Raw genomic sequence first — 14457 nt, forward strand, 5'->3', positions numbered from 1 at the left:
TTCTGCTGTTAGGGTGAGATGGAGAGGGCTGGGCGGTGGCTCATATGGAGCCTGTTTCTTTGTTGTAGATTTGATATAAAATCTGATTTCCATGAGTTCTCGCCTTTCACTTCATTTCATTTTCTTTTGAAATTAATTGTATAATCTGTCAGATCTGCAGGACAATGGTTGATTTTGACCTGAGACTTCCCATGACAAGGCATACTTCAATTCAGCAACTTTGTGGAGCAAGAAAGAAGCCCCTTCAGTGGCTTTGTGACCAACAGCAGGAACGAACTGGGAAGGAGATCTAAAGGGGGAGGGAATCTCCAGATAAATAGACTCCAGGATCTCATCACTGTGGAATTTGGGATCTGTCTTTTATTTTGTTTACATCGCATCAAGAATACAAGACTGGCAATTCTCAATGTCTTTCTCCATTGGAAGAGGGCCGCGTGTTTCATTCAACTCCTTCCCAAACAGTTTCTCACGTCTTACACACAATGGCAGGGTTGTTCCTCTTTTGGACCCTGTACCGACAATTCTCCCGCTCAAACACCGCGATACAATCATCTGGATAACTGGTCGGTGTGGAATACCTGGAATGTCAATCGGAAAACCAAAGGTCAGCAATGCAGAGCTTTAATGACTTTCCAGTTAGCAAGGGTCAACTGTGCACTGTCCACTTTTCAAAAGAACAAGTGCTTCACTGCCTATCATCAGGGACGTTGTCTCCTTCATTTCCCACCCCCTTCTCCACCTTCTAATCCCCCATGCTTCCTGTCACAAAGTGGGGGCAAGTTTTCATGCCTTTAAAACAGCAGGTATAGACCACACTGCCACTTGAATCTGCTCTGCCATTTCAACAAGATCTTCCATCTTAAATCCACTGTTCCGCTCAGTCACCACATCTCCTCATTCCCTTCGTCTCCAAACATGAAGTGCATGGAGTTGTTGAGTTCTGTGAGCCCCAAGGACATATCATAAGTTTACTGTGGCCTCACCTCCACAGTTTGAAATTCTTTAGCTTGTTCAACCCTCCTTGGGGATTCGAGCCATTTTGCACTGTGACCATTGGTGGTTAAACAGGAATACAGCAGGACAGCAGTTATTTTAAAGGACCAATAATACAGAGGCCTGGACTATTAATCTATAGACATGAGTTCAAATCCCACCAAGGCAACTGGGGAATTTAAATTCAATGATTGAAATAAATCTGGAATTGAAAGCCACTCTCAGTAATAGTGCCATGAAATTATCATCGATTGTTGTAAAAAAACCCATCTGGTTCACTCATGTCCTCCAGGGAAGGAAATCTGCCGTCCTTACCTGGTCTGGCCTACATGTGACTGCAGACCCACAGCAATGTGGTTTACTCTTACATGCTCTCTGAAATGGTCGAGCAAGCCACTCAGTTGTCTTCAAGAAGGGGGTTCACCCTCAACCTCTCAAGAAGAGTTAGCAGTGGGCTAAATGGATCAGACATCGGCGTGCCAGCAATGACCACGTCCCCTGAATGAATTTAAAAACAAGTACCAAGCACTGCCAAGGTTCGTCCCGTGAATCTCTCTTCTCCATCCCATACCTACACATCATCACACTCTGCCGTCTTCTTCATGTGAGGTGTCTCCATTGCTGCTCGTCACACCATTCCACATCTCAGACCTATGTGAGAATACCGCTGTGACTGGCTGGTAGAAGGCTGAAACCAGACTTTGCTGATAGCTCGGTAGGTAAAGACACAATGGTGAGTTACTGGGTCATCCAGGTCAGGAAGATTCCATGTTCAGTCTCCGCCGCACTGTGCTGAGCTAGTTTATTCTGACCAAGGCAGCAGGTAGGAGTGTTAGAATTGTTCTCAGTCCACTTGGACCAGGCTGAGTTGCAGCTTTAGATTGTGGTGAGGAAATTCTGTTTTAATAAGTGTATATAGACATGGACTGAGACCAGGATTGGATTCGACTGTGATGCCACATCCAGTCGAATAGCTTGCCAACAGTCATTGCCATCTGGGCTTCGTATTAATAATGTACTGGAATTCCACCAGCAGTGATGCACTACAGATAGCATGAGTTGGGCAAAAGGGTGGTGACGGTGAGGACGATTAAAGGAAAGCTGATACTTACACATCCCAGCATGCGACCACTGTATGAAGGCATTTACATATCTGGCAGTCAGAGTTCCTCCATTTCGACCCTAGATTGTGCATCGTGCGATCAGTATGGTCCTTGCATCTACCTGAAGTCAAGAGGAAATTAGGCTTGAGTGTTTTTTGGAAGCTGGGACACTGTATCCGTGTGGATTGTGAGTAATGTGATGGTGAGATCGAAATAAGTGTTAGCAATATGCTGTGCATAAGTAAAACTAGGTACAAACCTTATAGCTCTGTACATTATTATTCTGATAAATACAGCCCCACTCAGCTTTGAAAAGGTGTAGGATATCATTTCGAGTGTGATAATTCACAGTAAATTAGGATTCAAACAATATCTTCAGTCTGGAATTTAACTTTTGTTTGGAGAGCGTCTTTGTAAGATTAATCATAGAATTACACTCGAAGACAGGCCTTCAGCCCAACTGGTGCCTGCTGGTATTTCTGCTTTACACAACCTAAATCCCACCACTTCTTCATCTCACCTGATCAGTATATCCTTCTATTCCTTTCTCCCTCATCTGTTTATCCAGCTTCCCCTTAAATACATCTCTCCGATTCACCTCAAGCACTCCCTGTGGTAGCAAATTCCACATTCTGGCCACTCTGTGGGGAAAGTGGTTTCTTCTGAATTCCCGATTGGAATGATTGGTGACGATCTTATATTGATGGCCCCTAGTTCTGGTCTCCCCCCCCCCCCCACTCCCACAAGTGGAAACATCGCCTCGACGTCTACCCTCTCAAACCCCTTCATTATCTTCAAGATCTTGATGAGGTCAACCCCAGTCAGCCTGCGTTTTTTTCTAGGGAAAAGTCTTCCCAGCCTGTTCCATGTATCCTGATAAGTTATAAACTGGAATCATCCTTGTAAACCTTTGTATTTGCGTCCTCTCCAGTGCCTCGATATCCTTTGTGTAATATGGAGAGCTGAGTGTTGAGGGTACACCAAGTGTGGTACAACCAAGAATCTAACCAGTTTTATCACATCTGGTGATGTCTTGTGAAACACTAAGTGACAATCTACCCCAGCTGGCACTGCCTGCTTGCTCGTACGGAGGCCGGAAGTCTGCTCGAAGCCCCCAGTCCCAGGAGAGCCTCCCTCCCTAAATTCCTGAACTCCATGCAAAGGATTCAAAGACCCATGACTACTCACCAGAGTTTTTTGAGTAAATTTTGACAGCAGATTCCAGAAGAGCGAAGGCTGTGAGCAGCAAGACAAGACACAAGGTGACGTTCTGAAAACGAAACAGGCCAGGCCATGTGTTAATGGAAGTCAGATGATTGAATGGTTCCAGCACAGAAGGAGGCCATTCGGCCCATCATGTCCGTGCTGGCTCTCCGCAAGAGCAGCTCGCCGACTGCCATTCCCCCCCAGCCTTTCTCCCCAGATACCTGCAAATTCTTTCTCTTCGGATAGTTCCCCAATTCCATTCTGAAGGCCTCGATTGAATTTGCCTCCACCTCACTCTCAGTCAGTGCATTCCAAATCCTAACCACTCGCTGAGTAAAAAAGGTTTCCCCCCTCATGTCGCTATTGCTTCTTTTGTCACTCACCTGAAATCGGTGTCCTCTGGTTCGATATCCTTCCGCCAATGGGAATAGTTTCTCCCTATCTCCTCCGTCCAGATCCCTCCTGATTTTGAACACCTCTGTCAAATCACCTCTTAATCTTTTCTCCAAGGAAAACAGACTCAGCTTCTCCAGTCCAGCCACGTAAGTGGTGGTTGGAGTGGGTGGGGGCGGTGGGACTGACTGGATTGCTCCGCGGAGAGCCGGTATAGACTAGATGGGCTGAATGGCCTCTTTCTGTGCTGTAAGTGACTCTCTAACTTCATGACTTTATGAATCTATTCTGCATCCTCTCGAATGCCTTTACATCCTTCCTGAAGTGGAGTGCCCAGGACTGCATTTTGTGGAGACCAAACCAGTTTTTTGTATAGGTTTATCATAACTTCCTTGTTTTTGTACCCATGCCCCTCTTTATAAAGCCCAGAATCCCGTATGTTTTATTTACATGTGAGAGCAATGCCCCTGGCTGCTGAGCTTGCCTGGCCCGAGCAAGAGGAATAAATGTGATCTGCAATTGGGAAAATGCTGGCAAACTCCTCGACTTCTATTTCCCCTCAGTGGAGAGGAATAAATAGACATTATTTCCTCCAGACAGACCTTCAAAATTACACTGTGGAAAAACACCATCCAAATTCTTCATCCCTTTCATCTGGAGTTTCTTGGTCCAGGGTTTGAATCGGAGGCATGAACCTGTCTAAAATAAATGGTGAAAGTTCTCAAGCGAAATGGTAGCTTCCATATTGCTGTCCATTTCGATGGTTTGGGCTTCTTAACAGTCCTTAGTGATCTCATAGGGTCTCAGTAGAAGCAGATTCTGCTTCCAAACCTTCTCCAGCAGAGCTGCAAACGCTGAGAGATAATGATTCCTACCCTCCTCTAACTCGTTCACTCTATTTCACCAGAGGTGTCCGATACTACCAAACTCTCAGAAGCACTGCATGTAACAAAGGACTGCAGACTGAAGCAATCAACATCTTTATTGTTGAGATTTATCGAACAATACAATTCAGCCAGCAAACAGCAAGTGCTTCAGAAACATAGGAACGAAAAGTTCCACCACGGGTCGACAACCCTTCAGAAACACTTGTTTTCAGATTGTACACCAAGCATAACTGGAAATTCAGTGGAGAAGATTCTGGCAGTTTGAGCCTAGTTCCAGCATCTCCGAGGCCCTGATACAGCTCAAGAAGAGAATATGAGGGAACATTTGTTATCTTGCCCAGGAATTGCTTTGCAACAAACTTTTTACATCTTCACTGTCAACCCAACCCTCATCACCTCCTTTTAAGAAAAGAAGATTCTGTGGCGACATTAATCTTCATGCAGTTTGAAAACAAGAAATAACTGGGGCACAAGTGCAGTGTGAAAAGAACTCATCTCGTGTGTCCTGTGGCGCAGTGGGCAGCACTCTTCCCTATTAGTCAGAAGGTTATGGATTAAAGTCCCACTGGAAAATCTAGGCTGATTTTCCCAGTGCTGGTACTGAGGGAGATGATGTCTTTGTGATGAAATTGAAGAGCTCGCGATCCTTTCAGTGGCTCTATGTCAAAGAGAGCAGGGGGGGTGGGGGGTTCTGGACAATTTTTTATCCATCAGCCACCAGCTCAAAAAAAACAAATGACCTGGTTATGATCAGAATGATATTTATGGGAGCTTGCTGTGCACAAATTGGCTGCTGCATTTCATGAATTACAATACTTCAAAAAGCATTCATTGGTTGCAAAGTGCTTTGAGCGTCTGAAAGGCACCCGATGAAAACAAGTGTTTCTTTGGATAGATACGAGTATGCAACAAAAAAAAACCAAACACAATCAGCCTTTCCAATGAACGTCTGACAAAGTTAAATTGAAGAATTGCTTTCTCATTATGAGGTGAAATGTATGAGAAAATCTGCATACATACCATTGCTGCAACTGTCTGACCAGAAGTCTGTTTCCTCAGTGAGAAGGAGAACTGCTGGCTTGTATTATTCGCTCTCAGCTTTACTCCAGACTATCGCACAGGTCGTACAGGGGAAGTCGCTCAGGTAGAATCAGCAGCTGCCAGAAATTGCCACGAATGCTTGGTTTGTTGAGTTTTGTGATCATAAATATCGAAAATGTAAAGCAGATGCCAACTGTCTGATTTTTGAAGAGTTTCCTGCTTGTAGCTCATGATGGGAAAAGTGAGAAAGGTGTCAATCATCAAGTGTTTCGATTCCCCTTTGGTCAGTCCAGAAGTGACGCCACAAACCTACCCTTGTCTCCACCTTTATCCTGCACCACCACCACCCCCCCCAGCCCAAGCTCCAGCTCCTGGTTGGAACTTGGCAGAAGGTGCCAAGTTTACACAGTGGAGTCAGTCAAGCACAACGACTTCTGAAATGTGTCGTTTCTCAAAGGACTCTCCACAATGTGAGTCTCTGAAGAGGAACTGAACTGGGAACAGATTGGAAAAACTGGAAAGGGGGACGCCTGTTCACCTGGAAAGAGTCCTGCTCAGGTACAGATTGCAAGTTAACTCGTCTTAATAATCGGTTATTGTTTTTGGATGAAGTTCCTGATCAAAATCAGGAAGCTGTGCATCAAGTGAAATCTTTTTTGTGAATTCACATGGTCCCACAAATGAATACAGTTCGATCAGGCCTGGTATCAAGGAAAATCATCTGGAAAGAATCACAAGGGGAAGACAGGGAGAGATTTGATCTCCATAATCCTTTGCCACAACAACAAAAATTTGTATTTATCGAGCACCTTGAACATACTCAAATGTCCCAAGGCGCATGCACTGTGTCGTATCAGGTGATGTCAGAGCAGATGAACAAAATCTTGGTGAAAGAGTTCAGTTTGAAGGAAAGTCTGAAAGCGAGGTGGAGAGGCGGACAGATTTAGGGATGGTGGAGAGGTTAATATCAGGGATGCACAAGAGGCCAGAATTGGTGGAGCGCAGAGATCTCGGAGGCTTGTGGGGCTGCAGGGAATTACAGAGATGGAGAGGGGATAGGCCATGGAGGTATTTGAAAACAAGGCCGTAAATGTTTCAATTGAGGCATTGCCATACCAGGGAGTCAAAGCAGATCACAAGCAGGGGTGATAGGTGAACTGGACTTGGTGTGAGTTAAGACACAGGCAGCAGAGTTTTGCTTGAACTCAGGTTTAGGGAGGGTAGAATGTGGGAGACCAGCCAGGAGTGCATTGGAATAGTCAAGTCTAGAGGTAACAAAAGCATGGATGAGGGTTTCAGCAGCAGGTGAGCTGAGCCGGAGCGATGTTACAGAGCTGGAAATAGGCGGTCTTAGCGATGGCGCATCTATGAGGCTCAATCAACTCATGTACAATTAACTTCCTTTGAGATCATGGAACCATACAATCTTACAGCTCAGAAGGAGCTGTCAGGTGAAAAACTTTGTGTCAAAACTTTTCACCCAGAGAGTTTAGCAGTGATGTTTTTCTGGTAAATTCTTCATTGTGTCTTCTCTTTCAGTCAATCAGCAACATATGCAGTTGAGGTAATGAGAAAGATGTGCCCAGAGAATCACTGTTCAGATCCCCAGTGGACAACCATTGATGTCTACAGCAGACAAAGGAAGTCATTCACCCCATTCAGGGACTGTGCTGACTCTTGATTTCAAGGCCTTTCACAATTCAGGACATCTCAAAGTGCTTGCCAGCCAATGAAGTCGTTTAGAAATGTAGTCACTGCTTTAATGTATGAAACATGGCAGCCAATTTATGCACAGCAAGCTCCCACAAACAGCAATGAGGTAAAGGATAAATAATCTTTTTGGTGATATACTGGTTGAGGGATAAATGTTGTGCAGGGCACCAGGGAGAACTGCCCTGCTCTCCTTCACAATAGTGCCATGAGATTCTTTAATGTGCACCTGAGAGGGCAGATGGGCCTCAATGTAACATCTCATCTGAAAGAGGGCACCTTTGACAGTGCAGCACTCCCTCAGTACTGCACTGCCGAGGTTTTGTGCTCAGGTCTCCGGAGTGGGTCTTGAACCCACAACAATCAGATTCAGAGGGTAGAGTGCGAACTCTGAGCCATGGCTGATCAGCCAATGCCCAACACTGGGACAGGTTCGAACCAGAGAAGAGGTTTTTCTCTCCACCCCAGTCTTTGTGTGGAACTCTTCATTGCGACAATGCCGATTGCTGGTTCAATTGCTTGGCCTAGAATGGTCATGCAGCTTCTGCACTGGCCATCTCGATATGGGATGCACTATTCTCCAGATCACTGAAACTCCTCATACCTCAAGTGAAGCCACAGATTCAAACCACATCAACCACTTTGCTGAAACTGGGAATCATAAGCTGCTGACCTACTTTTTAACAAAGCCATCTAATGATCATCTGCACACTGTAACTTACACAGAGCACTCATCACAGCATCTCTTGTGAAAGACAGTGAATTTCCCCTTCCATGCTCTACAGTGCTGTTGCATTATCCTTAAATCATAGAAATACAGAAAAATAGGAGCAGGAGTAGGCCATTCGGCCCTTAGAGCCCGCACTGCCATTCAATACGATCATGGCTGATCATCCAAACTCAGTAACCTGTTCCCGCTTTCTCCCCAAACCCCTTTTTCCCGAAGAACTATATCTAACTCTTTCCTGCATATATTTAATGATTTGGCCTCAGCTGCTTTCTGTGGTCGAGAATTCCACAGGTTCACCACTCTCTGGGTGACGAAATCCCTCCTCATCTCAGTCCTAAATGGCTGACTGTGACCCCTGGTCCTGGACTCCCCCGCCATTGGGAACATCCTTCCTGCATCTAGTCTGTCCAGTCCTGTTAGAATTTTGTAGGTTTCTATGAGATCCCCTCTCATTCTTCTAAACCCTCGTGAATACGAGCCTAATCGACCCAATCTCTCTTCATACGTCAGTCCTGTCATCCCAGGAATCAGTCTGGTGAACCTTCGCTGCACTCTCTCCATAGCAAGAACATCCTTCCTCAGATAAGGAGACCAAAACTGCACACAATATTCCAGATGTGGTCTCACCAAGGCCCTGTATAATTGCAGCAAGACATCCTTGCTCCTGTACTCGAATCCTCTCGCATTGAAGGCCAACATACCATTTGCCTTCTTAACTGCCTGCCAGCTTCCTTTTCTTGAAAACATTGAAGGGCAAGAGGCAAGGTACTAACCCTCCCAAAGGCTTACAACACGCTCAGACGATATCTGAACACTGGCAGTGACAATGACCCAAGTTTTATCCTGCCTTGCATCAATCAGATGATCTCAGCTTGAGTCAGTTATCGAGCCTCCAGGAATGGCTTGGAGTCTTCAAGGCTTGAATATTCATCTCCAGGACACTGATGCAAGCATTGATACAATATCATTGGAATTGAAAAACAGTTGTGTTTTTTTTTTGTATCAATTTCTTCTGATTCAAGTGTTGGAGAAGGGAAAACAAAGCTGTTTGACTAACAGGCAGGAATTGTCTAATGGGTGAATGCTTTGGCTTGTGAAGGCAACAAGTCAGGCAGCCAATGGAGGGAGTGCAAGGCGGGGCATTTGACAAAACCGCCAGGAATACATCCAGGTGGAGTTGGCAACCCGAGCCCCAAGAGCCACGGCACGTTGTGGTCAGTTTAGGAACGGCATGTGGAGACCAACTGGCATGGGCTCACATAGAACAAAAGGAGCTGTGCACTCGATGAGGCAAAGGGGCCGTTTCTGTGCAGGAACATTTCCCAGTTACAGAAGGAGCGGCACCAGAACCAGACAAAAGTGGCCATTTAACTTGTCCCTGTTGGTGGCACCGCAATATGGCTGCCCTGTTCTGTCACGACACCACTTAGTGCACGTCAGAGGAAGAAGTGAGGAGAGATTTATTCACACCCAAGAGTGTTAAGATGTGGAACACACCAGTGGATTCAAATTCAATCAGGCATGCACTGGAAGAGGTCTAACTTGCTAGGTTTGGGGGGGGAAACTTGGGTAAGTGTGAGAAGTTGTGACATGAAGTAATAGTCAAAGAGATTGAAGGAAAAACCTTGATACGGAGGCATGGTTTTAATTTCACAAACTGCTTTCTGAGTGAGGTCCACTCGGTTCATGAAAATGTGATTTGATTCCCGTGTTACCAGACGAGACCACTTTGGATATGTTGCTAATTTTAGCCAGGCCCCTTTAAGAGGCTGGCCCTCTGTGTCTGTTTTAGTTTCGATAGGATATTGTTGACTTAATTTTCAAGGGCAGTGTTGTTTGTCCCTCTGATGTGTAGTCCTACTTGCTGTTAGGAGATACAAGCCTCCCTTTGTTGTCTATCTGCTTGAGTTGGGAGTATATTTCAGTGTCACATGTATTCCCTCTCTGTAACTGCTAACACAGAGACTCCCTTGCTCCTGTGCAAACCTTGTTTGCTCCTCTGTGCTTTCCAGGACATGCCCAAATTTAGTACAAATGATGCGCTCAAAAACACTTGGATCATTCCTCATCACAGCTCACAAATCTCCAACATCAGCAAAATACTGCAGATGCTGGAAATCTGAAATAAAGACAGAAAGTGCTGGAAATGCTCAGCAGTTCTGGCAGCACCTGTGGAGAAAGAGAGAGACAGAGTTAATGTTTCAGGTCAGTGACCCTTCATCAGATTTAACGGTTAAAGCTGAAACATTGGCTCTATTTCCCTCTGCTGAATATTGCCAGAATTTTCTCTTTTTAACACGAATATTCAAAGTGGTTCACATGGACTGATCATTATATTGGTAAAGGTTGCAGCAAAGTGCCCCAGATATTGGCTCAGGGATGAATGCTGGGCCACAACACTGGACAGACTCTCTCTTTTCTGCTCCTCTTCATTTCATGCGCTGGGATTTCTTCACCTTTCAGCTGAAAAGGCAGACCGAGGCTTGGGTTAATACCTCAGCAAAGGAAAGCAGCACTGACAATGCAGCACTCCCTCAGTGTCACCCTCGATTGTCAGCATGGCCTCGATTTGTGCCTCACATCCATTAACTTCATTCAGAGACAGAGAGTCGGGCCAAATGATGACTCCTCCTCCTCCTCCTCTTCCATCAATCATCATCAGGTTCAGTCCTTGTCTGTCCAAAAACAGAAAAGGAATGTTTTAGAGCATAATGGGCTGATCCTCCGTGGGGTTTAGATGAATGAGGTGATTGTTGTGTGATTGTCTTTAAGAGTGATGTTCCAGGACATAGTCATGTGACTACATGCTAGTGTAAGAGGTTCCATTCCTGTACTCCCTTACTGCAGTTCTTGGACTTTGGGAATTACAAAAACAAAATTGGGTTACAACACAGGGTTGGGCTGAACCACAAATGAGTTTATTTAAAAAAACACAAAAGCCCTCCTAACACCCTCGAAACTAATTTAACGGAAACAACATGACACTTTAATTGGGTAGTCTGATTTCAATCCCTCTACGATTTAAACTCGGCACTCACCCAAACACACAAGTCCCCATGATGTATAAGAGAAACCTTTACGGGAAAAAAAAACCACAGTCAAAACCCCAAATTCTGCCCCAAATTCACTCAATTCGAAACCCAAACTCTCCCAGGATTTGGTTGCTACACTTAAAATTCTTTTATAACTCTCGGCCCCAAATACCCCTTGGATTTGGCTGATAATTTACAATCCTCCATGCGATTGGACTTCTGGTGAGAATTGTAGCTCCACGAGCCAGGTTGACTGTTCCTGACCCTCTTTCTCGACTGCAGCCCCCACAGTACAAACCCCTTCAAGATTTGACTGAAAAACTGACAATCACCCTCATTGCTGGTCATTACTAATGTTGATTGTAGGCCTGGACTTGAGATGACCAGTCCCTGTTCTTCTTCCCATAACTGCAGTGCCAAACCCTTCGATCTTGTCCCTTTTATGATGATCCTTATCGAAATATCATGAACGCATCTCCTGAAGCCATCCTGCTGGATGGTCAGCACTTAGCACCTTTTAATCTCTTTCCTCTGTTACCTGCCCCTGGTCCAGACAGATCCATTGAGTGCCGATGTGATTTCCCTGACCGAGAACAATGAACTTCACCAAGATGAGATAATCCAGGCTCCAAAGCTAATATCCATGAACGAGGCTTTCCTCTGTGGTGCAGGGAGATCCCCACTGCAAAAACAAGCATGAGAAATCCTGCATCGGTCGACAGTGCTGCAGATTGTTTGAAAGTGCAAGTCCATTGAGGTAGCTGTCAGGAAAGAGGACAGGCAGGAGGTGATACTGGGGTCTGGGAGCTTGACACACGTGATAGACCACTTGAGATTTGCTCTGACTTTGGGCAGAAGACAGCCTCTGTCTACTATGAGTAACAAGATCACAAACGTATGACATAGGCCATTCAGCCCCTCGAGCCTGCTACGCCATTCAGTTACATCATTTATCTCAACTCCATTTCCCTGCTTTCGCTCCATATTCCTTGATATCCTGATCCATCATAAATCTGTCAATCTCAGTCTTGAAAAGTCCAATTGTCATTTAGCATCCACAAACAACTGAGGGCCAGAACTCCAGATTTCCACTCGTCTTTCTGTGATTTCCCTCCTCAATGGCCTGGTTCTGATTTGAAGACGATGTCCCTTGTTCTTGATTCCCCCACTGCCAGACTGAATGGTTTCTCTGTATCCAAGCCACTGAATGCTTTTCACATATTCTACACCTTGATCAGATGACCACTCAGCCTCCTCTGCTCAAGGGAATGCAAGTTTCAAGTCCCAGTTCTATCCCGGCTCTCTTCATTTCCCCCAATCCAATGTGCCGCTTCAGTGTGAGAACACGCAGAGATGCACGTTGTGTAGGAACTGTTGCACGGCACCTCCGAAACACAATGAGCCGTTGAAAAAAGGTGGGCTGCGGTCGAGTGGGCTGGGATGGGGGAAGGCTGATTGTGGATCATCACTTGCAAGTTCCCAACTTTTTCTGGATCAGGGGTTTGGCCCTCGCTGGAGAACTGTGGACACCACATTTCAAGAGGGCTGCCAAGCTCTGGAAGATGGTGCAGAAGAGATTTATGAGAATGGTACCAGGGATGAGGGACTTCAGTTAGATGAATAGACTGGAGAGCAGAGAACTTTAAGAGAAGATTTGTGAGAGGTATTGAAAATCATGAAGGGTTTGATCGAGTGCACAGAACAAACTATTTCCACTGGCTGAAGGGTTGATCAGCAGAGGACACAGATTTAAGATGATCGATTTGAAAACAACAGAAACAAGAAAGAAAGACTTACTTTTTCATGGCGACTGGATATCTTAAAGTGCTTTAAAGCCAATGGAGTGCTTTGAAATGTAGTCACATTTCAAGGAAGTGCAGCTGCTGAATTGCACACAGCAAGATCCCACAAACAGCAGATTGATGTGTTGATTGAAGGATAAATATTGAGCAGAGCACCAGGGATAAGTCAGCTGCTCTCCTTTGAAATAGGACCATGGGATCTTTAACATCCATTCAAGCAGGCAGGTAGGGCCTCGGTTTAACGTCTCACCTGAAAGACGGCACCTCCGACAGTGCAGCACTCCCTCAGTACTGCACTGGGAGTGTCAGCCTGGATTTATGTGCTCAAGTCTCCGGAGCCTTGTGACTCGGTGTTGCCCACTGAACCCCAGACACAGAAGAACCAGACACCAGATAAGGAAAGTCCGTTATCCGATGAGAGTTATGGTCTGGAATGCACTGCCTGGGAGGGCAGTGGGACCAGATTCAGAAGGAACTGTCAAAAGGCAATTGGATAAATAGTTGAAGGGAAAATTTGTTATATCTGGGGGGAAGGGGCAAGGAAGTGGGACTAAATTCGACATGCTGGAAGAGGCACGATGGGCTGAATGGACTCCCTTTGCAGTGTATCATTCTATGATTTGATGAGATGGAGTTTCTGGTTAAAGCCGTCGCAGTGGGGACACATTGGGTAGGGGGTGGAGTCGGAAATGGGATGGACATGGGGTCTGTTTGACGCACCAACTGGCAGAGGTGCTCCCAGAGTGGCAGGGTTGAAGCATGACACCTGCTTCCTTTATAGCTGGAGCACGGAGTTGGGAAGAGATCGGGAGAAAGTGGAGCATCCCCCTCAACAACTTGCTGCAAGAGGACAGAGCGTGTAAAGCAATGGGACCAAATTCCATCCTTGGTCACAGCTTTCTGACACAATGCAGGCTGACACTCCCAGTGCGGTACTGAGGGAGTGCTGCACTGTCGGAGGTGCCGTCTTTCAGATGAGACGTTAAACCGAGGCCCTACCTGCCTGCTTGAATGGGTGTTAAAGACCCCATGGTACTATTCCACTGAGGGTGTGAAGCAATGATTCACTCCCAGCAATAGCTCTCTCTTTTTTCTCTCTCCAGGGAGACACCACAGGCTGCTCCACAGGGATTGGAAGTGCAGAAGGGGACTTCTCCCCCCCTCCCTCAGTCTGTCAGTTCTGCTTTTCTCCTGCAGAAGCTGCATCTTCAGGAGGAAACACCACAGGGGTTGCATCTGAGATAGAGGACAGCTCTGCAAAACCAATCTGGAATGCTTCGAACTCTTGTGCCAGTCTGAAACTGGCACAGATGGCTGGGCAGATGGGCAAGATCCCCCTGATAATCCCAGCCTTCTCTTGAGGGAGGCCGGTGAACATGTTGCCTTGTGTTGGACATGAAACTCTTTTCAGATCTCGGGTTGGAGGCTATTTTCAGCAAAGGAAACGTTTAACTGTGAGCCTGTTCCATCCTCTCTGACATGACAGCAACAAGATTGTGGTGGCTGTTTTAAAGTGCACTTCTCCACTTTCTCTGCACCTTGTTGATCATTGTCGCCCCG

The 14457-nt window shown here is 45.9% G+C and overlaps 1 protein-coding gene across 2 annotated transcripts; it reads right to left on the bottom strand.

Moving 5' to 3' along the window:
- Positions 1 to 353: 353 nt before the first annotated feature.
- On the bottom strand, positions 354 to 11495 carry LOC137357061 (beta-microseminoprotein-like). 2 transcript variants are annotated; one of them, XM_068023042.1, is made up of 4 exons: positions 11428 to 11495; positions 3285 to 3366; positions 2106 to 2217; positions 354 to 578 (listed from the first exon to the last, which is right to left on the bottom strand). In XM_068023042.1, exons 1-4 carry the CDS (start codon positions 11431 to 11433, stop codon positions 467 to 469), a joined length of 312 nt encoding a protein of 103 aa, XP_067879143.1. In that variant the 5' UTR covers positions 11434 to 11495; the 3' UTR covers positions 354 to 466. The 2 variants fall into 2 exon arrangements, with proteins under 2 accessions (XP_067879143.1, XP_067879144.1); XM_068023043.1 differs by lacking the exon at positions 11428 to 11495 and adding an exon at positions 5603 to 5850.
- Between the last annotated feature and the right edge of the window lie 2962 nt (positions 11496 to 14457).

This window comes from Heterodontus francisci, chromosome 47 (genome assembly GCF_036365525.1).
Source record: "Heterodontus francisci isolate sHetFra1 chromosome 47, sHetFra1.hap1, whole genome shotgun sequence".
In the NCBI taxonomy this organism is placed as follows: Eukaryota; Metazoa; Chordata; class Chondrichthyes; order Heterodontiformes; family Heterodontidae; genus Heterodontus; species Heterodontus francisci.

Bases quoted from the DNA above. Each gene is read 5' to 3' on its own strand.
- LOC137357061 (XM_068023042.1), bottom strand. The intron at 2,218-3,284 runs GTGAGTAGTCAT...TCTTGACTTCAG, and splicing joins AATTTACTCAAAAAACTCTG to GTAGATGCAAGGACCATACT. The intron at 579-2,105 runs GTAAGTATCAGC...TTGACATTCCAG, and splicing joins GTGGTCGCATGCTGGGATGT to GTATTCCACACCGACCAGTT.